We start from the raw sequence: 23512 nt of genomic DNA, 5'->3' as shown, positions 1-23512 counted from the left end.
CAAACTTGATTCGGTATTCGTGCCGCTGATCTCGTGTTCGCTCGGCCCCTGGACTTTGGCGACCTCACCTCACTTGCTCGATCCCACAACCTTCACGGACTGATCGATCTGCAAACATGAGTGAGAATGGCAACGTCCGTCGAACTAGCACAGCACAGGACCACTTGTTACAGGCTCTACGACAGTATGCTTAATCTCAGCCATGCTACTACGAACATCAACGGACGATTCCCAGATTGAGCGAGAATGAGAAGTACGCGGACCTCACGGTCAGCTGTGGGACACGTACGTGGAAGGTGCATAACGCCGTCGTGTGTCCGCAGTCGGACTTTTTCGCGAAGGCGTGTGATGGAGCGTTTATGGTGCGTAAGGGCGACGTATCGTACACCATGTTCAAAGGAGATGCATTAAGCTGACAATGGAGGGCGCAGGAAGCCAAAAGCAATACCGTTAGCCTCGTCGACGATGATTCAGAGGCAGTAGCGGCGATGATGCACTACTTCTACCATTGCGACTATCACACCCCGGACCATGGCTCCAGCAGTACCGGCCCTTTAGTGCTCGAAGTCCGCATCTACGCGTTAGCCGACAAGTACTTCATCAAAGCCCTGCGCTCCCTAGCATATTCGAAATTCAAAAGCCGCCTCCGCCGAGAATGGAGCACGCCCGCGCTCGCCGGGGCACTGCGTGAGGTCTATTTGACGGGCAAGGCGCAGCAGGCTAAATTTCTCCGCAACATCGAACGGGTTTTGGTTCAGCATCTTGAGCTTGTATACCAAAACGAACAACATCACGACCTCTACCTCGTGCTGCGCGACAATGGCCATGCTGCTTTGCGCGTGGCTATGATTCTAGCAAATGAACTCGATTGGGCGCGGCCACCGGAAGGTTTGAAAGGTTCGGCATGAGGAATCTAGGCTGAAGAATATGAGGTCGTTCTCGGGCTACTCAATATTGAGACTTCACTTGACGCATACTTCACTTAGGGAACACTTTGGACATTCACAAGCAACCGTGACGACGATCTGAATCACGCGCTAGTGGATTCCAGCCTCGTTTGTCTCGCTCCTTCCTCGTTGGGGAAGCTAAGCACCCGCCGAGTCGCTCCTTCCATGGTCGGAGGTCCTGGCAGCCGCTCCTTCCAAGGCTGATGAGTTGACACGTGGTTGCATGACATCGACTTGGCACTCTCATTTCACTTCACTTCACTTCACTTCACTTCACTTCACTTCACTTCACTTCACTTCACTGCCTACATCAAACACCTCTCCGACTTGGCGCCACCACGGATCGAAACAAATCACCTATCTCGGAACGGCCTGTTACACCCATCATGTCAGCGTCATCGGCATCAAGCTCATCCGAGAGTGAAGACAGTGATGTCAAGCCTGGACATCATGCTTTCCACCTTGGCCTGCAAGAGTAGGTGGTTTTCCCGTGCTCGAGGCAGGTGCGGTGTAGCTAATAGACGTTCTTCAGGCTAGGGAAGAACGAAAAGTATGCGGACTTGACCGTAAAGTGCGGACGGCGTTCCTGGAGAGTTCACAAGGCGGTCATTTGCCCGCAGTCTAAATTCTTTGACAAGGCCTGCGATGGAGGGTTCAAGGTATGCGGATACCGAGTCACTTAATGAACCGCCATGCCTTAATATTGACCTCTGACTCATAGGAAGCGCAAAGTAACATCATCACGCTCGACGATGACCCAAATACCATAGCAGTCTTGATGCACTACTTCTACCATTTCGAATACAACGTCGAAGATTATGCGCTCGGCGTCGCACCTTTGGTGCTGGCTCTACGCGTCTTCGCCGTCGCCGACAAGTACTTTGTCGAGCCACTACAGCAAATGGCATTGAACGACATCAGCGAGCGAGTAGGTGGCGAGTGCGACACCCCGTCCTTCTCACAAGGCATCCGCGAGCTCTATACTATGAGTCCGATACACGTGGAGGCGTTGAAGGACAATTTCCTAGACATCGCTCGTCAGTCTCCGGATCTCTTTGTCCAGAAGGACAAATACCCCGAATTCCAGACCGCCCTCGAAACTGTTCCGCAGTTCGCAATCGACGTGGCAATCGACAGTTAGTGTTGAAGTCGGTTGAGGATCTGTCGTGGTATTCTTGCGCAGGCCCGGATTGTCATGAACTGGGACTCAAGTTCGCATTGAATCAACGGCCAGAGTCTGACTGGGAATGGTTCTGTCCGTGCGGATGCGAAACGGACACTGGCGACGCTCCCGAAGTTCTTGAGGATGGCGATCTACTTGATCCACTCGAGAAAAGGAGTGACTAGATTGCATCGGGGTTGCAATTGAATGAGCATTCCGCGTTTTGCATGCACAGCGATCATGCGATCCGAAGAAGATACTCAGCCTTGCCGTAGTTGCTGTACTGCTCCGCGCATCTCACAGACCAGAAACCCACGATGCACCCCACCTCCCACTTCTTCACTGCTTGCACCACTTTATTTGCTTCCCTCCACAAAGCAACACAGTAAGGATCCCACCCTCGCCATGATCCGCCATACGCCTTACTCCTCCCAATAACCCTCAATCACTCCCTCACGATGAACACCATCCTCTTCTACACCCTCGTCAGCCAGGCGGGCATCCTGCTCCTCTCGCAGGGCATGCTGCTTGCCGGACACTACACCCACAACCCACGCCTCGAGTTCCACGGCCGCACGATAGCTTCCTTCCACGCCCTCGTCATCTGTGCCACCTACGGCACCATTGCCTCTGCTGTTCTCAACGTCGTCGGCTACGCAGGGCTGGGACAATGGACGACAGCACGCAGCTTCAAATGGACCATGCTGCTGTTCACGCGCTTCTGGTTCAAAATCGACGACCCGAATGACTACCTGAGCAACACGAGGCCGGCGGTGTTTGTAGGAAACCATCAGACGGAGCTGGACGTCCTGTTCCTCGGCCACATGTTTCCCATGTACTGTTCGGTCACTGCCAAGAAGAGCTTGAAATATACCCCGTTCTTGGGATGGTTCAGTATGTTGCACTTCACTTCACCCTTCCAACCCCTAGCTCTGCAACAAAAGGAACTCCAACATCTAACCCCGACTTAAACAGTGGCCCTCAGCAAAACCGTCTTCATCGAACGCACCTCCCGCGCCCAGTCATTCGCCGCCTTCGATGCCGCGGCGAACGAAATGGCCACCACCCGCCAATCCGTCTACATCTTCCCCGAAGGCACCCGCTCCTACTACGATCACCCCGACCTCCTGCCCTTCAAAAAGGGCGCCTTTCACATGGCCGTCCAAGCCCAGGTACCCATCGTGCCGGTCGTCGTCGCCAACTACTCGAATCTGCTGAATGTCAAGAAGAAGATATTTCGTGCGGGGACTGTGCCGGTGAAGGTGTTGAAGCCGGTCGAGACGAAGGGGAAGACGAAGGAGGATGTGCCGGCTTTGCTGGAGGAGGTGAGAGGGAAGATGTTGGAGGCGTTGAAGGGGTTGACGGAACATGCGAGAGACCAGGGCGTTGCACTCAAAGCGGAAGAGACCGCCAGTGCAAAGAGCAATGGTATGGCGAGAAGTACTGGAGCCGATGCTGGAGGAAGATAGCCTCTCTACCCTGCTTTCTTGAGAAGACCATGCTGCTGGGCATGGCGGAAAAGTCACTCCAAGGCGAGATACCCGAGTGCGTGATGACCAGTTTGGGGAGGGACATTCAACATCAGCGAGGCGTTACAGCGATATTCACAAGAAATACTACAGGATTGCTATTGTATATATCTCGAAGTCATCCACTATTTGTTCAAAGCATTCCCGCGCCTAGTATGACGTAGCCGGAGCTTGGAAGAGGGGAATTGAATGGAGAATGGAAGATGCTATCCAGGAATGATAGTCAGTAAGTGGATGGTGTACTGTTTCGTCTCCTCATTTGTTCTGCTTCTCTATTCTCTTCCCGCCCTCTGTCGTTTCGCCGCATTCCGCACTTTAATCAACTGACAATCCACATGGCCATGGAGTCCAGACGAAAGGTGGCCCTCATAACAGGAGCGACAGGCGGCATCGGTAAAGCAACAGCAATCGCTCTGGCTAAAGAAGGCGATTATGACCTCGCCCTACACTACAGCAGCGCCAGCCAAGAAACCCGAGATGCCCTCGCAGCAGCCATCCAGAAGACCAACTCAACAACGAAAGTCGCCTTCTTCCAAGCAGACATGGCTGACTACACCGCGGTGCGCAACCTCCACTCCGCCGTGACATCGCAATTCGGTCCCGTCGACATCCTCTTCAACAACGCCGGCACAAACTCAGGCTACAGCGCAGTCACTTCCCTCGCCGACATTCCCATCGAGATCTTCGATCAAACCCACCGCATCAACACCACCTCCGCCATCCTCCTGACTCAACTCTGCCTCCCCCACATGGAGTCGCAGCAATACGGTCGAATCATCTTCTGTAGTTCTGTCGCTGGCTTTACGGGCGGCGTTGTCGGGCCGCATTACGCTGCGAGTAAGGCTGCGCAGCATGGGTTTGTGCACTGGCTTGCGAAGAATGTGGCGAGGAAGGGGGTTACGGTGAACGCTGTTGCGCCTGCGTTGATTGGGGATACGGTGATGATGGGACGGGCGGACGATGAAGCTGTTCAGAAGAGGGCGGAGTGTGAGTTCTTTCTTTCCTGTCATTATTGCTGTGTGCATGCTGAATGAAAACAGTGTTACCTGTTGGAAGACTCGGAAGGCCGGAGGAAATTGCCGACACGGTGGTGTGGATGGTGAAGAATGCATATGTCACCAACAAGGTGATTGGCGTGGATGGAGGCATGTATCCTTACTGAGCAACATGGTCATATACGAGCATACATCAACTTGGATCCATTCGGCAATAAGACACTGCCAATATGGTCTCGCAATCACGTGCAGAGGCGCGAGCCTTACGGCTGGCTCGGCGGTTTCTTTCCCGAATTGGCAATGTCCGTGCGGATATTTAGTCAGCCCCGCCGATTGACGTCGTCCGCCCTTGGCTCCATTCCTTCCTTTATATTTCCTTTGCACGTCTCCGTTGCACATCGGACCCCCTCCGATTTATCTCAAGCAGACGAAGCCATGGATTCCATCAAATCCCTCTTCGCCCCCGTACGCACAGTGCTGGAAAAACTGGGCATTCTGAGCCCCCAAAACCTCTGGAATGACATTCTTCAGCAACACTGGCGCGTCAATGCCGTCCTGCTCATCATCATCACCGCCCTCTTCGGCTGGATCATCATGCTGACCCTCGCCCGCTACATCGACCTCGCCCCCGTCAAGCCTTCCGACCTCCTCGACGGCGTGGTGAGCAAGCCCGGCAGCCCTCCCATCCCTCCTCCCACCGAGATCGTCAGTCTGCGCGTCTACCCCATCAAGTCGTGCCGTGGCGTTGAGCTGCAATCCACGCGCATGCGTCGCACCGGCCTCACTCTCGACCGCAACTGGATGTTCGTCACCACCTCCGACTACAAATTCATGACCATCCGCGGCGACTCCTCCATGACCCTCATCGACACCGCGCTGGTGGAAGGCGACGACCCCAAGGATCCCAGCAACCAGCAGCTCGAAATCTCCATCCATGGTGGCAGCCCCGACGACCGCATCCGCATCCCCGCCTTCCCCACGCAGGAATGGCTCAAAGCAAACACCACCCTCCGCCCCGTCGAGATCTGGGAGCAGGAGACCGACGGCTACGTGTACGCCGAAAAGTTCAACACCGTCTTCTCCGACTTCTTCCGCAAGGAGGTCGCGCTCGTGTACAAGGGTCCGACCAAGCGTCTGAACCGCATCAACGGCCAAAAAGACATGTACGGCGAGGACATCGCGACCAACTTCCCCGACGTGGTCTCATTGCAAATCGCCAACGAAGCCAGCATCACCGACCTCAACCGCCGCCTACGCGAGAAGCACGGCGAAGAGCTCGGCGCGGCTCTCACGATCGAGCGCTTCCGGCCCAACATCATCATCCGCGGCCGCGAGGATCACCCCTGGGAAGAAGATACGTGGAAGCGCATCCGCATCACCACCACCCTGCCCTCCGAAAACGCCATCTACAAAATCGAGCTGGACAGCATCGCACGCTGCGCACGCTGCCAAGTGCCCAACGTCAACCCCGACACGGCGGAGAAGCACGCCAAGGAGCCGTGGGATGAGCTGATGAAGTTCCGCCGTGTGGACTCCGGCGGGCCGGCGAAGTTTAAGCCTTGCTTTGGCATGCTGTGCATCCCGCGGCGGGAGGGGAAAATTGCGGTCGGGGCGAAGCTGGAGGTGCTGGAGACGACGGCGAATCATTTGTATAGCGTGAGGAAGTTTGCGGATTTGTGATGGCCCCTAGCTTATGGCGAGGCTTACTTTAAAGATCTTGACACCGGCCGGGATTGGGATGCATCGTTGGGGGGCATGAGGTAACGAACAGACAGCTCACTCAGCAATGCAAACAGCAACACGTCTAGTGTATACATTGCACTCTCATGGATATAAATGTGTGTGTAATCCCGCTACCCACCTCATCCTCGGCATGCCGCAAAACGTAATCCTCGGTGAGAGGCCCCGCGAAGCGCATGCTCCCGCAGCAAACCAGCTAAAATCAATGGTATATCCGCGCCCTTCCGCCGCCTCCTCTACTTCATCACCCGGTCAAAAGTCTCGCCCTTCACGGACCCACCACTCATCGAACTCCTCACATTCCTCTTGAAGCGATCGCGATCCGTCTGCAAATCCGCCGCAGCCTCCTTATTCAACGGATCACTCGCATTCGGCTCGAGGAACAAGAACTGCAAGCCGACGATCACGGCATTCAAATTGAGCACCGGCTTCCAGTCCTCGCGCAGGATGTTGAGGCACACGTTGCCCTCGAGGTCGATGTTGGGGTGGTAGATTTTCTCTTTGCACTTGACTTTCGGCGGCTCGTGGGGGAAGGTGGAGGGGATGGCGAAGGTGAAGTTGAAGACGCCGCCTTTGTAGAGGCCCTCGTCGGGCGTGAGGGTGAGGGTGAAGTTGAGGATGTCGTCGGCGTTGGGGAAGTGCGTTTTCATCGTGCTGCCGAGCGCCAGCTCGCCGAGGTCTGTTGTGGCATCAGTGACTGCCCTTCAGGTTTGGCAACACCGCTGTGCCGTAGCCGGCCTTATCTCACCTTTCTGCACTCTCAGCTGAGCCGCCGTGACCTTCTTCTTCTTCGTCTGCCCCGCCGCCGCCTCACTCTTCTGCTGCTCCTGCTTCATGCTCCATATCTTCAACATCTTGCCAGCGCTGACCGTCTGCCGGGGCGAACCTCAGCTGCGCCTTGAGTTTCCCTCTGTTCGGATGCAGTGGCAATCAAGCTCCACGTCCGATAAGCCCGAGCGACGCTCTCGCCGCACTCGGGATAATCTTAGGGAAGTGATGTAGGGATCAAAGGAACGCCTGTGACGTGCGATTAGGGTGTTGGATGGACAGGCGCAGAGGGTAGAAGGGTGTGTGTCAGAGGCGGCTTCGACGTATGTGATAGGTGAAGTAAGTGGCTTAGTCATGCCCGTAGGCATTCACATCCGAGATCCGGGAAATCATGAGCACGTGACACCCAATCATGCCCTTCCTTTTCATCCAAGATGGACTTGCTTTCAGAACATTGATGCAACCAGAAGACGGACCGGATTCCAAGGGTTGAGAGTTCATTATTCGCAATCGTAGCTACAAGACAGAGCCAGGAAACAAAAGCACAACGCCCCTCCCCTCCCCTAGCAGTTCAGGACCCCAGTTACCAAAGAAATCAAGAGCAGACAGAACGGAGCACACTACTTTCCACCAACGAACAGTAGCGGAAGCAGCACACTTCATCCATCCCGTTGTTCGTGCGTAGTAGCATTCTTCGCCGCAGTAAAACTTTCCACGCCCCTTCGTATCCCCTCACCCCATCGATTCACTCCTCAAGAATGATTCGTCTCGGCATCCGAAGCGTCCAGGACGTCCCAGCCCTCTTCGTCAGTCAAGAATCCATCATCGGCATCCTCGCTCTCCTCGTCATGCGCGCTCAACACCCCGATATCATCGCCGAGGTCCTCAGAGTTCTCCTCGATCGACGGAGACGCAAGGTCCTGCACGGCAGTGGGCGTGGGCGAGCCGGTGGCAGAGCGCTCGACCTCTCCGGCCTCGTTCTCGACGTACGCGGCCTTTGCGGAAGAGGCGGACGACTGATGGATGCTGCTCGCAGGGCTCTCCTTCTCGAGCTTGGGGAAGACCATCTGGCTGCCCGAAAGATCCTCCTCCTGCTCGGCCTTCTTCTCCTCAACCTTCTCCACGGGAGCGGTGGCGGGCTTCTCAGCTTCAGCAGCCTTGGCTTGCTGCGCCAGAATATTGAGCCGGTCATCAACCTCGGCCGACTCCTTCTTCAGATTCTTCAGCGTGGCCTCACGAGCACGCTTCTCCTCACGGATACGCTGGAATCGAGCCTTGATCTGCTCACAGCGGATCTTCGCCGCCTCCCTGCGCGCTTTGGCCTCTTCTTCGTTGCCATGCTCCTCCTCACGGCCCCTCGCCGCCGCCATCTTCTCGATCTGCGCAGCCTGCTGCTCCCGATGAGCGGCCATTTGCGCAAGGACGTTCTGACGATGACTAGCGTCGTACGCGGGAGGCAGGCTAGAAGGGTTGGCCATCGGCTGCTGCTGCTGCTGCTGTGCAAGCATCTGGTGGTGTCGGGCAAGATGCATCTGTTGCTGACGAATGGCGTGCATGCGAGACAGCTGCGCCTGCTGATGGGCGTTGAATGGCGCGTTGAATGCGGCCAAGGGGGAGTACAGCTGCGGCGCAGGCGTCTCCTCATTTTTAGAGGCCTTGACATCGACATCGCACCACAGGCGGTGGCCGAACGGAGTACCATCGGCAAGCTTCATGCGCCAGTAGCTGATGTTCTTGCCCTCGCGCATGGGGGCCTTGAGGGTGATCTTGAAAGCGACGCTCTCTCCAACGCCAACTTCCCGGCCGATGACGTTGCTCTCGCTAGCGTTGGCAATGTCCGAGACGGCAGATGGGCGAGTATTGTCGACATCGAGCATGTTGTCCCCTCCCACAAAGCGGACGCTGCAGCCAGCTGGCCAGGCCTGGGGGCCGGGGTTGCGCATGGTCCACACCTGGGTGAAGCGAGCGCCAGGCTCGACGACGGTGCCATCTTTGATGCTGTCCTCGACAAAGTGTGCATGCACAACAGGACCCGGAGCAGGGAGCAGTCTCGTCAGCGCCACCTCGGCCGATGTGGGGGTAGCAACCTCCTTCTTCACCGTCGGCATGATCTCAGCCATCGTCTGCACCTGAGTGGCAGCGTGGGTTTGCTGCACCGGTGTGGTCTCCGTAGACGCACTCCTGGTGGCCGTCTGCGCGGAAGAACGGCGGTCACCCATGACGCGTGTATTGCCACGAAGATCCTCATTCTCCGTCGTAATGCTCACGTTGCGGACCGGGGTCTTGAACTTGATCAACGGATGGGTGCGATTGTGAGTGTTGCTTGGCAGGGCCTCGCAAGCGGCACAGAAGTCGGTGTCGTGGCAAACGGCGCACTTGTAGCGCACTCCCGAGATGTAACTTGCATCTTTGCCGGAGCAGAGCGGGCCATCACAGTAGATTCCGAAATGGCGGATGTAAGGAGTCTGAACGTTCGCAATGGGCGTGTAGATTGCTGCGAAACGGTGGCGGGGGTGGGTAGCACGAGCGTTCTTGACACACTCATTGCAATAGTCCCAGTCGGGGCAGTTCAGGCACTTGTGACGAACACCGAAAATGCTCTTCTCGCATCCATCGCAGATGGCACTGTGCCACACGTTGCGGCCTGGAGCGAGCAAGGCTGCTGCGTTTGCAGTGAGAATGGTCTCGGCAGTGGCTGGCTTGAAGCCGTGTGCGGGGTGGTGGCCGTGCTTGTTCTCGCCATGGCACTTGATGCAAAGATCGAAATCATCACAAGACGTGCAAGTGACGAACTGGTGCTCTTCGTGGACGATGACGCAGTTGTTGCAAGTGCGAGTGGGGGCGATAGTTTCCCCGGATAGAGTCTTGGTCTCATCGGTGAAGGCACCGGGAATGGCCTTGGGAGCTTCGGGCTCGGCGGGAGTCGTGGTCAGTTTGCGCGGCGAGATACGCTCGGTAGTGCTGTTGATGACCTTGCCGTCCTTGATGAAGCGCTTGATCAGCCAGTGACCATCGCCGGGACACAGCTTGCCGAGCGAGACGCAGCGCTCGCACAAGTCGTAGTCCCCACCATCGCAGATGCTGCAGTGGTAATGGGCGTCGGCCATGGCAGCATCACACTCGTTGCAGTAGACCGACCAGGGATGTCCGACGGGGGCAATGACAGCGGGCTCGCGAGTGCGGAAGGCGAGGCCACCGTGAGCCACCTTCTGATCTTTGAAGTCCGCCACGAAGGGGCGAGGAGTCGGGGCGTCAGAGGTGTCGACGGGAGTTTGCTGAGTACCGCGGGCCTCGCGGAACTCGAAGATGCCGGTTCCAACAGAGCGGCCGTCAATAGCAGTAGAGTCACGCGGGGTAGCCATGGCAGCCGGGGTGTGAACGATCAGGGGCTCCGCCGTCGTCTCTTTGACCTCCTTCTTGGCGGTGGTCGATCCCTCGACGACGGTAGCCTTCAGACGAAGCTTGAGCTTGGCTTTGGCGGCACGGATGAGGGTCTTGAAGACTTGAGGGTTCTCAGGGTCGAGGATGATGTAGCCGCCGGCGGAATCGGAGAAACGTTCGAAGACGACGAGGTGCTCGGGCTTGATGCCGAGAGTGTGGCGAAGCTGTTATTGCCGTGTCAGCAGGAGTCACAGTCTGTTTCTTGGATGACGTTCGATGGAGTGATGGAAGATGAAGGGAGGGTGTTGCAAGCGCCCCCCTTGTGAGGCTGCCGAGCTTCGGGCGGTGAGGGCATACCTTATCAATCAGCACATTCGCACCAAGGTCCCTCAGCGGCAGCTTCAACTTCTTGAGGCTGTCGTTGAGCGAGACCTTGATGGTGATGAGGGTGTCGGGAGAGACGACGTTGGTGTTCTGGGCCGTGGTCGCCATGTTTGCAGCTGAGGCCCCGAGCTGGCTGGCTGGCTCAGCGGCGGGCTGGAATGACGTGACGCGGAGATCGTCAGGCAGCAGCTGGGAACGACTGCTGCGAGCGGCCGCAAAGGGTAGGGGAGATGGCAGCAGGGAGATGGAGGAGGGCGATGGAGTGATGGAGGGCGTGGTGTGAGAGAGAGGTGAAGTGTAGGTAGGTGTGGTGGAGGATGGAGGAAGGGCGGGGGTGTCGTTTGGGCGATGAGTGACTGGAAGCTACGACGACACTTGGCTGCCTATCGTGCCGTAAGCGGGGCTCGTGTCACGCTGGCACGTCCGCGCACGGACCCGACCTCCTCCTCCCGTTCATGTGTGAGCCTGAGGTGTCGACCACTTACAAATCGATGAAGATACGACGTGAGGCAGACAGACACCACGCAGCTCATGGATGCCTGGACACGTTCGGGCCAACGTCGGTCACTTCCAATCACCCTGTCGCCACAGCAGGCTGGAAGGTAGGCCCTCATGCGTGAACAGGTGTCATAGGGTATCCAGAAGCGAATCAGACTCAAACTAAACAGGTGACTATGTACGCTGCCGCTTCCCCTGCGGTGGTGCAATCCTAAGAATGAGTGTTGCATTTCAGAAATAAAGCCCGGCATGACCTTGCCACAAACCCCCGTCAGAACCCCCGGAAACGCCTGGCTGGCTACGAGAGGTTCCCCCAAAATCAAACGCCTCGACAAATACCTGAGAGTTAGGTACCGAAAGTAAGCGGCCGTGATCGAACCCAGGAGGTGTTGGAAGGCGTATGACAGGATACAGCGATGCTCTGAAAGCTCCGGCATCACTGCTGCGGCTGTCCGGAGAAGTACGCGCCATCCTGTCCGCCCGATCGCACAGGCGGATAGTAGTACTCCATCGAACCTTCCGGCGCAGGAGTCGGCGGTGGCAGACCGGGCATCGCATATGTCGGAACAAACCCTTCCGCCGGTTGATACTGTTCTGATTGCTGCGCCTCCGATGCAGGCACATAGTACACCATGCCGTTACTCTCGTGCGCCACCATGCCTGACGGAGCTCGCTGGACATCGTTGGGCACAGAGGATGATGGTTGGGGTAGTGAATGTTGGTGGTGATGTGGATGTTGCTGCTGAGGCATCTGTTGGCCGTGCGCACCGACCATGTAGCCATGCTGTGCACCCATCGGATACATGGGCATTTGCGCGTAGCTATGAGGAGCAGATTGGGGATAGTAATAAGTCTGCGGCGGCGGCGCTCCATACGGCGCGTAGTAAGCGGCTTGCCCAAAGGGCGGTGGCTGAAAGGTGGGTGCGTGGATTGCTTGCTCGGGAATGCCCGTCAGCGGCGTACCGGCTTGCAGTTGCGGTGGCGAGACGAGGTGCTGCGGGGAAAAATATGGTGCCGGCGGCGGCGCCGGTTGCTGCAACTCATGCATGTGAGCGGGTAGTTGATTCCGGAACGGCTGTGCGTCTCCCTGCTGTGAAGGGGGAGGCTCGATCCCACTGACAGAGATTGTTTTTTGCGGACGAGGTTGGTGGACTGTCGTTGTCGGAGTGCCAAAATGCGCCGGCTGTTGAGGCGGTGGGTACGAATGCATCTGCATCATACCGATGGGCGTTTGATGGCCAGACAGCGGGCCGATGGGGGTCGAGACGCCGGAGAACTGCTGGGAGCCTTGACCGATTCGGGATCTGCTGGCTCCCATGCCCGCTATGGAACTCACCGGTGAGAAGGCTGCCTCGCGAGCGATCCCGGCCATGGAAGAGCGCCGGCTGGGCGCGACGCTGCCAGAGTATAGGCTGCCACCGTACATGCTCGTACGTCTGCTAGAGTAGCCGTGACCACCAACACTCCTTTGATAGGAACCGCGGTGATAGCCGGATTGATTCGGACGGTTCTGGCGAGGAATAAAGATGAAGGATCGCTCGGGCGACGGGAAGACGTAACGCTGAGTATGTCCAGGCAGAGAAACACGGACGGGCTTGTCCCGTCGTAATGGTGGTCGATGGTCGGGCAGCCGGGTATATTGCCTCCACGGCACTTCGGAGAAGGTGACGGGGGCTTTCGATCCGGCCAAGGCCACTTGGATGCGTACCGTTCCAACAAGTTTGGTGGTGGAGAATGAGACCCTCCGACTTTGATCGGGGTTCACGGGGGCTGAAGCCTTCGGGAACAAACGGGTAGAGTCAAATCGATCGTCCCGAGGGGCGTGAGGATGCACCTGGGCCGAAGGTGTGGTTTGAGGGTCTTCGTTGATGGTATCGTGGAGGTCATGTTTCCACGGCTGCTCCGCCCCTCTTTCCACTGAGGGCAAGTGATGGGCAGGGGAGTGTGGACCTCCAACCCCACCTCCTCCCCTTCCTCCTCTACCGTTGCGGGCCTGCCAGGCTCCTCGTAGCGGAGGCCCTTGTCCATTATTTTGACCGCGAGTATCATGCATGAAGAAGTTTCCTCTGTTCGGGATGAAGGCCGGGTCAGCGTCCCGCTTTCTTCTGTATTCCTCGTGCTCCCGCCTCTGCTGGTCCACAGCTCGGGCAGGGTGGCCGTTGGGGGCAGAAGGTATGGCTGACGGAGGAGCAGCCGACTGCCCACTTTCGAAATCAACGGCATCCTGGCCCTGCGCATCTTCACCAATGCTCAACCCGTTCATCATCGCCCGAGTATCAGCCATGGGTTTGAAGCTCGCTGCGGTCTGATGAGGCTCCGCAAGACTTTCGTTGCCGCTCTTGACATCCTTATTCCGTGGCTTCCTGGGCTTCCTCGACTTGGAAGACGGTGAGGACGGTAGATCCTTCGGAGCTGTTGCGGCAGTCGCTGCGACGCCAGCTTCTGTATCAGGAGGGCCTTCCACGCTGCCCTCTTCACCCTCGTCATCCTCGGCGTCGCTCAGCACAGATGCTTCGCTTTGCGAGTCCTCCTCCAGAGCGGCAGGGCCATCGTCATCCTCTTCTTCCTCATCTGCGCGCCTTCGCCGGCCAACAAGCGATCGTACAGTCCGTCCGGCAGCCATGTCCAAGAAGCGGGCATGTACTTCCGCGACGCTCTGTCACGGAAGGTGGTGATAGATGGGATGCAGCGTCAGACAATCGAGGAAGAGGAGCAAGGCGGGTTGGCGGAGTCGAGGAGATGGGCCGAGTCGGCGGCGCACAGGGTGCAGGCGCGGCGCTGGTTCATCTCAGGCGTCCAAATGATAATTTACAGAGAGAGGGAAAGACATGCCAAATGATAAAGGCGGCAGTCCGCGGGGAAACGATGACGGAGGGGCGATGGAGAGGTGCAGAGTGGAGTGGGAGGGCGCGGTGAATTCTTACGTGGCACAGGCAAGTAGGAAAGAGCTGGCTGTGGCTCGAGCGTGGCGCAACGTCACTGCTGCCTTCTCCGCAAATCCACTCCACGTGATGCCGCCTGCGATGTCTCCCTCTGCCGCCTAACGACGAGCCATGCTTGAAGTTATTGTAGCGACTGTGCAAGCTTAATGTAGGCACCAAAATGTTAGGAAAGTATACTGTCAGGTAAGGCCACTCCGACCTCTCTCCCTCTACTCTCTATCGCACCAGATCGGGTGTTGCGCCTCTACATCACCCGCCATGCAGGCTGCGAGTCCCCTTGAGCTCCTTATTCTGCAAGAATTCTCCAATGACGGCGTGCCCGCACAATGGGCCTCCGGCCAATCTGGCCCACGCTGTTGGGGAGAAGAGGACCATGCCGTCATTGTTGCGGACCCCGATCGCCCCAGGCTAGAGAGGTTCTCCGCCGCTTTCAGCCCAGACGCGAACTTCCTCGCCGTTTCCTTGGACCGGCGAATCAAAGTCTACGACCTCCATTCCCGCGAGCAGAAGGCGGATGTGCTCGGACATGAGCGTCCAATCGAGGGGCTACACTGGCTGAGATTGACGAATGCTCAATCCACTTATGGCCCCGGCGTAGTGTACTTATTGTTCATCCAAGGTCAACGCTGCTATGGAGACTCCACGGCTACGCTTACGCTGGCCACTCTCGCCGTGGACGCTCGAGGCGGCATCATTGATCTCATCGCCCCTCTCGACATCAGTAAGGTGGACAACGACGCCATGCAGTCGGTATCCACACACCTGGGCCCGCACGGCGACATCTATGAGGCAGATACCCTCAATGTCCGCACCCAACTCCATCAAACCCCCGACCGCCGTGACCTAACTTTCAGAGAGCAGCATTCTCTTGTTATCTGCGGTCGCTTCACCTCTTTTGACTCCCAGATTTTCAGCAACGACGGCAGAAGAGTCATATACATCGCGACTGGGCACACCACTCAGCAGGGGACACGTATGTATCAGGACGGTCACCCGCCCGAAATTGTTGTCTGGGACATTCCGTCTGGCGCAGAAGTCTGCCGCCTGCACGGCCATAGAGACAAGATCGAGTGGGCAGGCTGGGCGTTAGGCGACCAAAGCATCGTGACGGCGTCGTGGGACAACGGGTTTGCAATCTGGGACGCCGAGACCGGGGAGTGTCGGCACCCCATTGGGCCCACTGCGAGTCGCAACTGGGCCGGCGCTGTCTCGCCCGATGGGGAGCGCGTGCTGCTCTCCGGCAGCCATGAGTTGGGGATATTCATGGTCAGCACCGGCGTGAAGATGGTGGACATCGACCGCACCCATTTCATGCCTCGCGGCATGAATTTCATTCGTAAAGTCAGCTGGAGTCCGACCGGGGATGTCATCGCCATCGGAGCTGAGGGGCCGAGTGTGGTGCTTCTTGATCCCGCCACGGGCGAGGGTCGCGTTGTCCTCGAATATGTGTACGAACACCCGGCTTTCTTCGCTTTCCGCACACCGCAGTGGGCGGACGGTGGGCGGAAACTGACTGTGCGAGGAAGCGACAGCACACTGTTGGTGTGGGACCGCGAGCGGAATTGGAAATGGAAGTTCCAGCGGCGTGCAGGCACGAGAATGGACCAATCCGAACACCAAGTATGCTACCTGAAGAATCTGAACACGATAGTCAGTGTGACGGGGGACTACACCGTGCGCTGGTGGAAGTTGTGAAGAATTAGGTGTAATGGCATTACTATCATGAGTCCTACGAACCACCTGCAAAAGTACGACGGGCATCCCGTCGAATTACCATTCCAATACACTCCGACACCGAAGCCCCATTTTATCCGTTCATCCTCGCGAACACTCCTCGCCACCATCACAAATGACAATCACCAATCAAACTCCTCCAAGTGCAGCTCAATATTCGGCGCCTTGGAGGTCGTCAGGCTCTTCGTCGCAATCCTCGCCGAAGTCAGAAGGCCTGGCGGTCCGGAACCGGCAACAAGCACACGTTGTCGGCCGTTCAAGTCGGCGATGGCGGCAGCCAGGACCGTCTTGATATCCGGTCGCCCGTAGTGGATGGCGTCGTGCGTGCCCTTGCTCAACTCCTTGGAAATGGAGTGGACGGGGGAGATGTCGGCGTCGCTGGCAGAGCTATTTTCTTCCGACGCTGCGGCCGCGGCACCCTTGGCGGTTACGTAGATCGACACGCGGACGTGAGGGGAGTTGTTGAGGGCGAGCAGTTCCTTCTCGAACCACGTGAGGTAGTCTGTGGGAAGACAGTGGGTCAGTTTGCTGGCTCGCATTGTTATGCATGGGCAGTAGGGAAAACCGTACCTCGTGTCTTGATAGCCCAGATGAAGTCGAGGGAGTGGGTGGCTCCGGCTTCCTTATCAGCCGTCCGCCTCAGCCAGTCCATGGCGAGGGCAACGGTGAAAGTTGCACCGCTGCCGCCTCCCACCAGCACGACACGGTCGAAGCGTTCCACGGACGGCACATGACCGTAGGGGCCTTCAATGCCCGCGCGGAGGGTACGGTTGGGGTGCATTGTCGCAAAGTGGTGCAACGACTTGGTGAAACCGTTGTGGGCGCCAATGACGAAAGTCGCGGGGTTGCTGCAGGCGAGGGTGAAGGGGTGGGTTTGGAAGGGGCGGATGCGAGGGATGGCGAGGAATGCGTGGGACGCCGGTCGGCCGTGGATGGCGCGCTTCATGATGACCTTTGTTGCGCCTTCGGGCAGGGCCACGAGGGTGCACTCGTTGTTGTAGCCGTAGAAGAACCACTTGCCCCATCGGACGAGACGGTCGGCGCCCCAGATGCATGCACCGACAATGGGGAAGGTCTTGGCGGCCCAGTTGATTTGCGAGACGTGAATGAAGGCGGCGATCAGAACCATCATGACGAGGGCGATATGGGCGAGGTAGAAGAGCTCGTACCATCGCTTTCGGACGAGATGGTTGGCGGTGACGGCGATGGCAAGGAAGGAGAAGCCGGCAACGGCGGCTGCATGTTGCCCGGGGAGGTTGAGGTAGTGCTGGTAGCCGATGCTGAACAGGTAGGAGACCATGTTGGTGGAGTGCACGATCATGCAGACGATCGTGGTGTAGCCGCAAGCGCGATGCAAGATATTGAGGATGTCGTACGATTGGCCAGCGATCGGGGAGAGGGGGGTGTTTTTGAGACCAAGGAAAATGGTGAGGACCAGATTGCACAGGGTCAACCTAGCGTGCTGTCAATGACTCGTCCATCAAGCCGCTTGAGGTAGCGAAAACTCACCATCCGCATCGCATCGCATAGACTTGCTGGGCATTGGCGGCTTTCCAATCGATATTCGTGAACATGATGACCAGGTTGATGGCAATGTACGCAATGGCGAGAAAGAAGCGGCCGGGAAGGAAGGTCACTCGCATGAGCCTAAAGCCTCTTGAGAAGCGAGTGAGAGGCTTGTGTACGCTCGCCATGGAGAACTGCAGAGAGGTGTGCCGCATGATGACCGACATCCAGTGGACGACAACGCATACGCCGATCAAACCACAGATGCCCGCCGTCCAATACTTGGTGTATTGGACGTCGAGGTCCTGTGCGGGGATAGGGCAGATGTTGACCATGCTGGGCAACGCGAGGGGGGTGGGAGGGCGGAGGCAACAGACGGAAGAAATGGGGGACGTGGGAAGTGGAAAGGAGAGCAATAATAAGAAGAGAGGAATCGACTAAGTAGTATGGGCGAACGCTGCCGTGGCTTTATAACTGGCAGCCTTCCTGCGCGCGAGAATGGGGCAACACTCACGTAAGAGCGGCTGTGGCAGAAGCTTCCTCAGGCGGGCATGCTGCATCCAAAGGGACACGCGTTGGCTAGGCTCATGATGACAAAGGGGGTAGCCATTGGTGAGGATGGTCATTGCCCCATTGGCGGCGCGTAGGATATTCCAGTGTGCCATCAGGGCTGCCGAGCCACCATGGAATCTGGGACGTGGCACAACGGCGGCGGCGGTGGTGACGGCTGCTGATTGTTCGCAAGGCGCCGACTCATGCTCACTAATAAGCTTAATCGCGAGTGCAGGCTTGGGGAACCGAGCCGCTCTATGCCAGTTGCAGAGCATGCCGCGCTCTGCGCCGTCTGCAGTTTCTTTACGGCGCTCTTGGTTGGTGTAGCCCGGCACCAGCTGCAAGGAACATCCCAGACGAGAAGTCGCTGCCCAGAGAGGCCTCAGCAGCGTTGTAGGCAGATGGCGAGAGTGTCGAGGATCAACACGCCACTTGGAATATGGACGATCACATTGGTCTTGGAACTAAGCCTTCCGCTGTTGGTGTTCCGGCCGAGGCCGCGGCTTGTATTCTTCGCGCATCTATTTCCGGGAGGGCGTAGCGCACATACATTGTGGTTGTCGACAGACTACGCGACACAGCCGCGACGGGTGAAGTGATGTGGTGGATTTGCTCCACTCCCCGCCCTCTCACTGGCGCGGAAGCTGGCGGCCTTGGAAAGCTTGTTTGAAAGCCAAGCCCGCGCCGCTTCTTAATCCCCGTCAAGCCTTATCGCCCTCTTTTCCCTCATCCCATTTGCGAGTTGCAAGCGCGAGACGAAATAATTGTCATACCGTACGATCAGCATTGCACGGTGGTACCAGGCGACATGACGGCGCTGATCACCTCGCCAGGGCATCCCGCCTGCACATCTCGCGTGCGTCCACGGTCCTTCGCAAGGCTCGGGCAGGGCGAAGCTAGCGTATGCCTTCCCATTTGGGACGCATAGCCTTATCTCACATAATGGGGAGTAATCAGCAGTCATGAGCGAGCAACATGGAATCCTCATGGAATCCCACCGCCTCCTTGCATTCCGGCGTCTCACTGCAGGTTCGATGACGACACCTTCGTATTGCCGCCCATGCCAGCAGACGAATCGCCTTGTGCTGAATGACCGAGCTGCGACCGAATGGAATTGTGGTGTTTCAAATATGCTTCTTACCGTCGATCAAGTCGTACAAGCTCGATGCAGTGCATTCGCCGGTTCTTCATATAATGCTGAGGAGCATGGCCAATTAAAGTTGCCGGTGAGGGCGGAATGATCAGTCAGACGGTCCTGATCACAATGGGTAACCAACAGCCTGATTGGCAACGGCGTATTCCACATCCTCCTCCGCCATTTGGTAATGTGCTCCGCAACCTGCCCAAAGAGTGTGGTGAGATATGTACAGATGAAATAGTCGCCCAGATGTACGCAAAGAGGTCGCTAACCGGGGAAAAAGATGAAAAATCCAATATCAAGCCGCCATCAACGCAGTACCCTCATTCCCATCACGACCAGCAAATCCGACTTCCTGCATCGACAAGTCCATTACCCCCTTTCTCGTCTCCATGCTAAGCAGTCTCTGCCTCAGCACGGCAACTTCCGCATCAAGCACCTCTCGATTGCCCCTCAGCTTGGTGTGCTCGGTGTTCAATGCGAGGTACTTCTGCTGCGTGTCCGCCAGCTCCTGCTTCAGCGCCGTGAAAGCTTCATGCGACGCCGCGCCGCGTGTCACGCTCGCGTTATGCGTCTTCTGCAGCGCATCGAGTCTAATCCTCGCGGAGGTGAGGGCGGACTTCGTCTCCGCCAGCTCCAGCGAGACCGAGGCCATACTCTTCGCCGAGTCACTCATGGAGGCCTTCGTTGTGGCGAGCTCGGCGGCTGCGTTGGCCCTGCTCGTTACCAGGTCGTGAGTGGCGACCTCACGTGCGGCTGCTAGTTCCTTTTCGGCAGTTGCTCTGGCTGCTTCGAACCTAGCACTCAGCTCGTCACGCTCCATCTCCGCCACCCGCGCCTTCTCGGCCAGGGAGCCCATGTCCATCTTCAACCGCTGAAGCTCTTGCTCTTTCCCGTTCGCCACCGTGTCAAACTCTGCCCGGTGTCGTTGCAGCTCCACCTCCTTCGTATGGCTCTCCCGCTCCGCCTTCCGCATTTGTTCCTCCAGCTGTGCTGCCCGCACCTTTGCCTCATCCCTCTCGCGCGTCCTCGCCTCAACCACTCTCCGCCTCGCCTCGGCTTCGTCATTCTTTGCCTTCAATTCCGCCTGCAACTGAGCAACATGCTTCTCCCTCTCCAGCTCCAACGCAGCAGACAGCCGTTCCAGTTCCGCATACTTCTCGCGAAGCGTCTCGGCCTCGTTGGCAAGCCGCTGCTCCTGCGCTTTGCTGACTTCGAGGCCTTTGTGCGATTGCGCCAGCTCTTGGTCCCGATTGGCGAGCGCGGCCGTGGTGTCTTTGTAGCTCTCCTCGACCCTTGCGAGCTCCGCCTTGTGGGCCTTCTTCGAGGCGCTATTGCCCATTGTGCCGGCCACTCAAATAGCTACATGAAATGACTGATGGAGGGTGATGGAAGAAAGAAAAGAACCCCATTCAACAGACCTGGTTCACATGAACACCGATCCCCCTCAATCCATGGGGCTGATCGGCTGAAACAGCCATCACACCCCCCGACGTCTGTCAGATGAGGACATTGCCAGGTGCAAAGAAGGTTTAAGGGGGTGTCCAACGGTCACCGAAACGGGACAAGTGAGGAGCAAGACGGACATGGGTTCCTTGACATGTTCAAATTGATTTCCGCCTGGATTGGGACTCTTGTCGGGATTAATTGCCATGCTAATTTCATGGCCTGCCGTGAATATGATCGAAGGGAGAGTCCTTCGTGGAGTGAAGTGCCGTCCACGTCGAGTCTGCGTGCAAACCTTATTGCCGTCTGGCGTGACGGCTTTCTTCCACCACAACTCTACACGACTCCTACACGCATGTGGGCAGTCTCATCCGTGCGGACAAGGGCAGACTTTCCAGGTATTTACATAAACACAAATAGATCTCGTCCAACAAATCTGCAGAGCATTGTATGCCGCCTAGATCCAGGCCGGCGACTTACTCCAAGCCTTGCCCTTCCTTCAACAACCCCACTCCCTGCTCTCGCAGTATGAACTTCTGGATCTTGCCGCTCGCCGTTCGCGGATAGTCGTCCACCCAGAAAACATACTTGGGCACTGTCAAACATTCGTCAGCCCAGGTCGTGATTCATCAATGTCTTCACAGGCGTGTCCACTCACCCAAATGCCCACTCAACTTCTCTCTCACCCAATCCCTGACCTCCTTGGCCTCCAACTTGCTGCCCTTCCGCTTCACCACATATGCCGCAACCACCTCGCCATACCTCTCGTCTGGCAAGCCCACCACGCTCACCTCCGACACGGCATCGTGCGCCAGCAAGCAATTCTCCACCTCGAGCGGGTGAATGTTCTCCCCACCGCGGATGATCGTGTCCTTGATACGACCCGTAATAGACACGAAGCCCTCCTCATCCATGATTGCCTCATCGCCCGTCAACATCCAGAACTTGCCGGGCTCCTTCTCATCCGGAATCATGGCTTCTTTCGTCTTCACCGGATCGCCCCAGTACTCCTTCATCACCAAGTATCCCGCCACCGCCAACTCCCCTCGCTCCCCTATGCCGACCGTGCGCGACTTGTCGCCCGCATCCACCACCGTCGCCTCCACATGCGGCAGCAGCTGCCCGCACGTGTCCACGCGCTTCTGCAGCGGGTCGTCGGTGCGCGTCATGCAGCTCACCGGCGATGTCTCCGTCATGCCGTAGCAGATTGTCAGCTCCTCCAAGTTGAGGATGCGGTGCAGTTTGCGCATCAGCTCTGCCGGCACCGAGCTGCCCGCCGCAATGCCCGTGCGGAGATGCTGGAAGCCCTCGTGCGCCACCGTGCCGTTGGCGAGCAGGTCGAGTTCCGCAAGGAACATGGTTGCTACGCCGTAGAGCGCGGTGCCGCGGTACTCCTGGACGGCTTTCAAAGAGGCAAGGGGGTCGAAGGCCTCGTTGGGGAAGCAGATGGCGGAGCCGTGCGTGGCGGTCGCCATGTAGCCCAGGATGCAGCCGAAGCAGTGGAAGAGCGGGGGCGGGCAGACAACAACATCTTCCGGGGTGAGCAGCATACGGTCGCCGATTTGGATGCCGTTGTTGAGGATGGAGCGGTGGGAGAGACAAGCGGCTTTGGGAGAAGAGGTGGTGCCGGAGGTGAATTGAATGTTGACGATTTCGTCCTTTTGAAGGTTTTGGTCGGGAAGGGCGTGCTGGGAGTCGTGAGAGATGGATTGGAAAGGCACCGCGGCTCGGAGCTCCGACACATCCACCCTGCCCTCTGAATTATCCACCAGAATGATTTGTTTCAGCGACGGAGCAACTTCAGACTCCAACTTGCTCCCTTTGATGTTGGGCGCAATCTCCGTCAACATGGATACATTCGACCGCGGTGGTTTGCGCGAGAGGTTCGTCTCGGCGCCGATGAGCAGATGGCTCGTTTCGAGATGATTTAGAGCAGAGATGACCTGCCCGGAGTTGAATGAGGGGTTCAGCGGGTTCAAAATGGCGCCGAGCTTGAAGAGGGCATAGGTAGCAATGGCAAACTCCATGTTGTTTCCCAGCGACACCGACACGCGATCTCCTTTCTTGACGCCGATACCCTGCAGGCCGCGCGCCAGGGCGTTGCTTTTCTTGTCGAGCTCATCGTAGGTGGTTTGCAGGCGTTGGTGTCGGGTTATAACACTTCCCTTGTGGCGTTAACTCTCTGTGCTTTATGCTTTTTCTCGTGGGAGGGTGGGACGCACGCGGTTCGATCGCCGTGCTGAGAGACGATGCCTGCGAAATGCTGTGGGATCGTGCCTTCGAAGAGTGGCGGCTGCGGTTTTGGGGGTCAGCTATGGAACGCGTCGAGCAGCATGCCATTCGAGCATGCACATACCTCTGTCGGCCCTCTATCGTGAGCCGTGGTCAACAGGCCTCTGCTCCATGTAGTGCGGAGGGTGGCGACTGTTCCGACCCCACGACCGCGCAATAATCGTGGCAGCATTGTGTCCAGCTGGCTGCATCGGGCAGCGTAAGGTGCTGGGAGAGCGCGAGGTCGCGAGGGAAGTCGGGAGAGCAGTCGTTCTAGTCCGGGGATGTGGAGTCCAGAGCTGCGGGGAAGGTTTACCCTTGGCGCTCCCGAGGATTCGACAGTTACCCGAATGGGAAGCAGCAGCAGCCTCGTGCATGATGGGCGGGAAAACGGGGTCGCAGAACCATACCTTATGAACGAGACTGTACTCTTTCACCAAGAGAAACTCCTACTTTACATCCCCTCCCTCCCCGCCCATTGGCCATTACCCATCATGCACGATCTCGTGTGAGCACGCC

At 57.6% G+C, this 23512-nt stretch overlaps 12 protein-coding genes across 12 annotated transcripts; 6 read left to right on the top strand and 6 right to left on the bottom strand.

Annotated features, from left to right (window-relative positions):
- The first annotated feature begins 4 nt into the window (after positions 1–4).
- On the top strand, positions 5–1039 carry BDY17DRAFT_165012 (uncharacterized protein). The gene is made up of 3 exons (XM_033729751.1): positions 5–184; positions 236–362; positions 432–1039. Exons 1-3 carry the CDS (start codon positions 117–119, stop codon positions 906–908), a joined length of 672 nt encoding a protein of 223 aa, XP_033589285.1. The 5' UTR covers positions 5–116; the 3' UTR covers positions 909–1039.
- Positions 1040–1517: 478 nt separating this feature from the next.
- On the top strand, positions 1518–2438 carry BDY17DRAFT_165009 (uncharacterized protein). The gene is made up of 2 exons (XM_033729750.1): positions 1518–1606; positions 1669–2438. The coding sequence occupies exon 2, from the start codon at positions 1726–1728 to the stop codon at positions 2086–2088; it is 363 nt and encodes a 120-aa protein (XP_033589284.1). The 5' UTR covers positions 1518–1606; positions 1669–1725; the 3' UTR covers positions 2089–2438.
- Positions 2439–2567: 129 nt separating this feature from the next.
- On the top strand, positions 2568–3578 carry BDY17DRAFT_311138 (uncharacterized protein; the record flags this gene model as incomplete). The annotated part of the gene is made up of 2 exons (XM_033735504.1): positions 2568–3003; positions 3085–3578. 2 exons carry the CDS (start codon positions 2568–2570, stop codon positions 3576–3578), a joined length of 930 nt encoding a protein of 309 aa, XP_033589283.1.
- Positions 3579–3817: 239 nt separating this feature from the next.
- On the top strand, positions 3818–4885 carry BDY17DRAFT_299043 (uncharacterized protein). Its single transcript, XM_033733841.1, has 2 exons — positions 3818–4625; positions 4679–4885. Exons 1-2 carry the CDS (start codon positions 3974–3976, stop codon positions 4798–4800), a joined length of 774 nt encoding a protein of 257 aa, XP_033589282.1. The 5' UTR covers positions 3818–3973; the 3' UTR covers positions 4801–4885.
- Positions 4886–5009: 124 nt separating this feature from the next.
- On the top strand, positions 5010–6434 carry BDY17DRAFT_299041 (MOSC N-terminal beta barrel domain-containing protein). Its single transcript, XM_033733840.1, has one exon. It carries the CDS (start codon positions 5069–5071, stop codon positions 6311–6313), a length of 1245 nt encoding a protein of 414 aa, XP_033589281.1. The 5' UTR covers positions 5010–5068; the 3' UTR covers positions 6314–6434.
- Positions 6435–7477, bottom strand: BDY17DRAFT_299040 (ubiquitin-conjugating enzyme/RWD-like protein). Its single transcript, XM_033733839.1, has 2 exons — positions 7122–7477; positions 6435–7052 (listed from the first exon to the last, which is right to left on the bottom strand). The coding sequence occupies exons 1-2, from the start codon at positions 7225–7227 to the stop codon at positions 6610–6612; spliced, it is 549 nt and encodes a 182-aa protein (XP_033589280.1). The 5' UTR covers positions 7228–7477; the 3' UTR covers positions 6435–6609.
- On the bottom strand, positions 7478–11257 carry BDY17DRAFT_346752 (uncharacterized protein). Its single transcript, XM_033738114.1, has 2 exons — positions 10880–11257; positions 7478–10746 (listed from the first exon to the last, which is right to left on the bottom strand). Exons 1-2 carry the CDS (start codon positions 11012–11014, stop codon positions 7894–7896), a joined length of 2988 nt encoding a protein of 995 aa, XP_033589279.1. The 5' UTR covers positions 11015–11257; the 3' UTR covers positions 7478–7893.
- A 583-nt stretch (positions 11258–11840) lies between these two features.
- On the bottom strand, positions 11841–14319 carry BDY17DRAFT_346751 (CASC3/Barentsz eIF4AIII binding-domain-containing protein; the record flags this gene model as incomplete). Its single annotated transcript, XM_033738113.1, has 2 exons — positions 13388–14319; positions 11841–13321 (listed from the first exon to the last, which is right to left on the bottom strand). Exons 1-2 carry the CDS (start codon positions 14025–14027, stop codon positions 11841–11843), a joined length of 2121 nt encoding a protein of 706 aa, XP_033589278.1. The 5' UTR covers positions 14028–14319.
- A 130-nt stretch (positions 14320–14449) lies between these two features.
- BDY17DRAFT_299035 (WD40-repeat-containing domain protein) lies at positions 14450–16446 on the top strand. Its single transcript, XM_033733838.1, has one exon. It carries the CDS (start codon positions 14605–14607, stop codon positions 16039–16041), a length of 1437 nt encoding a protein of 478 aa, XP_033589277.1. The 5' UTR covers positions 14450–14604; the 3' UTR covers positions 16042–16446.
- Positions 16447–16593: 147 nt separating this feature from the next.
- Positions 16594–17501, bottom strand: BDY17DRAFT_299033 (uncharacterized protein). The gene has a single exon (XM_033733837.1). It carries the CDS (start codon positions 17399–17401, stop codon positions 16622–16624), a length of 780 nt encoding a protein of 259 aa, XP_033589276.1. The 5' UTR covers positions 17402–17501; the 3' UTR covers positions 16594–16621.
- Positions 17502–19405: 1904 nt separating this feature from the next.
- BDY17DRAFT_299030 (uncharacterized protein) lies at positions 19406–21049 on the bottom strand. The gene has a single exon (XM_033733836.1). It carries the CDS (start codon positions 20616–20618, stop codon positions 19575–19577), a length of 1044 nt encoding a protein of 347 aa, XP_033589275.1. The 5' UTR covers positions 20619–21049; the 3' UTR covers positions 19406–19574.
- BDY17DRAFT_299029 (uncharacterized protein) lies at positions 21050–23461 on the bottom strand. Its single transcript, XM_033733835.1, has 4 exons — positions 23079–23461; positions 22945–23015; positions 21381–22882; positions 21050–21317 (listed from the first exon to the last, which is right to left on the bottom strand). Exons 1-4 carry the CDS (start codon positions 23184–23186, stop codon positions 21199–21201), a joined length of 1800 nt encoding a protein of 599 aa, XP_033589274.1. The 5' UTR covers positions 23187–23461; the 3' UTR covers positions 21050–21198.
- Between the last annotated feature and the right edge of the window lie 51 nt (positions 23462–23512).

This window comes from Neohortaea acidophila, assembly GCF_010093505.1.
Source record: "Neohortaea acidophila strain CBS 113389 unplaced genomic scaffold BDY17scaffold_6, whole genome shotgun sequence".
Lineage (NCBI taxonomy): Eukaryota > Fungi > Ascomycota > Dothideomycetes > Mycosphaerellales > Teratosphaeriaceae > Neohortaea > Neohortaea acidophila.
This window is presented reverse-complemented; position numbering and strand designations above follow the sequence as displayed.

What these genes read in the sequence shown, in the direction of transcription:
- BDY17DRAFT_165009 (XM_033729750.1), top strand. Translation starts at nt 1,726, where the DNA reads ATGCACTACTTCTACCATTTCGAATACAACGTCGAAGATTATGCGCTC.
- BDY17DRAFT_165012 (XM_033729751.1), top strand. Translation starts at nt 117, where the DNA reads ATGAGTGAGAATGGCAACGTCCGTCGAACTAGCACAGCACAGGACCAC. An exon ending in TTGTTACAGGCTCTACGACA is followed by an intron (nt 185 to 235) that starts GTATGCTTAATC and finishes GACGATTCCCAG; the next exon opens with ATTGAGCGAGAATGAGAAGT. An exon ending in CGTGTGATGGAGCGTTTATG is followed by an intron (nt 363 to 431) that starts GTGCGTAAGGGC and finishes TGGAGGGCGCAG; the next exon opens with GAAGCCAAAAGCAATACCGT.
- BDY17DRAFT_346752 (XM_033738114.1), bottom strand. Translation starts at nt 11,014, where the DNA reads ATGGCGACCACGGCCCAGAACACCAACGTCGTCTCTCCCGACACCCTC. An exon ending in CGAATGTGCTGATTGATAAG is followed by an intron (nt 10,747 to 10,879) that starts GTATGCCCTCAC and finishes CGGCAATAACAG; the next exon opens with CTTCGCCACACTCTCGGCAT.
- BDY17DRAFT_299035 (XM_033733838.1), top strand. Translation starts at nt 14,605, where the DNA reads ATGCAGGCTGCGAGTCCCCTTGAGCTCCTTATTCTGCAAGAATTCTCC.
- BDY17DRAFT_299043 (XM_033733841.1), top strand. Translation starts at nt 3,974, where the DNA reads ATGGCCATGGAGTCCAGACGAAAGGTGGCCCTCATAACAGGAGCGACA. An exon ending in TGTTCAGAAGAGGGCGGAGT is followed by an intron (nt 4,626 to 4,678) that starts GTGAGTTCTTTC and finishes GAATGAAAACAG; the next exon opens with TGTTACCTGTTGGAAGACTC.
- BDY17DRAFT_299041 (XM_033733840.1), top strand. Translation starts at nt 5,069, where the DNA reads ATGGATTCCATCAAATCCCTCTTCGCCCCCGTACGCACAGTGCTGGAA.
- BDY17DRAFT_299040 (XM_033733839.1), bottom strand. Translation starts at nt 7,227, where the DNA reads ATGTTGAAGATATGGAGCATGAAGCAGGAGCAGCAGAAGAGTGAGGCG. An exon ending in TCAGCTGAGAGTGCAGAAAG is followed by an intron (nt 7,053 to 7,121) that starts GTGAGATAAGGC and finishes ATGCCACAACAG; the next exon opens with ACCTCGGCGAGCTGGCGCTC.
- BDY17DRAFT_299030 (XM_033733836.1), bottom strand. Translation starts at nt 20,618, where the DNA reads ATGGGCAATAGCGCCTCGAAGAAGGCCCACAAGGCGGAGCTCGCAAGG.
- BDY17DRAFT_299029 (XM_033733835.1), bottom strand. Translation starts at nt 23,186, where the DNA reads ATGCTGCCACGATTATTGCGCGGTCGTGGGGTCGGAACAGTCGCCACC. An exon ending in ACGATAGAGGGCCGACAGAG is followed by an intron (nt 23,016 to 23,078) that starts GTATGTGCATGC and finishes CCAAAACCGCAG; the next exon opens with CCGCCACTCTTCGAAGGCAC. An exon ending in GAAGTTGAGTGGGCATTTGG is followed by an intron (nt 21,318 to 21,380) that starts GTGAGTGGACAC and finishes AATGTTTGACAG; the next exon opens with TGCCCAAGTATGTTTTCTGG.
- BDY17DRAFT_299033 (XM_033733837.1), bottom strand. Translation starts at nt 17,401, where the DNA reads ATGATCGTGCACTCCACCAACATGGTCTCCTACCTGTTCAGCATCGGC.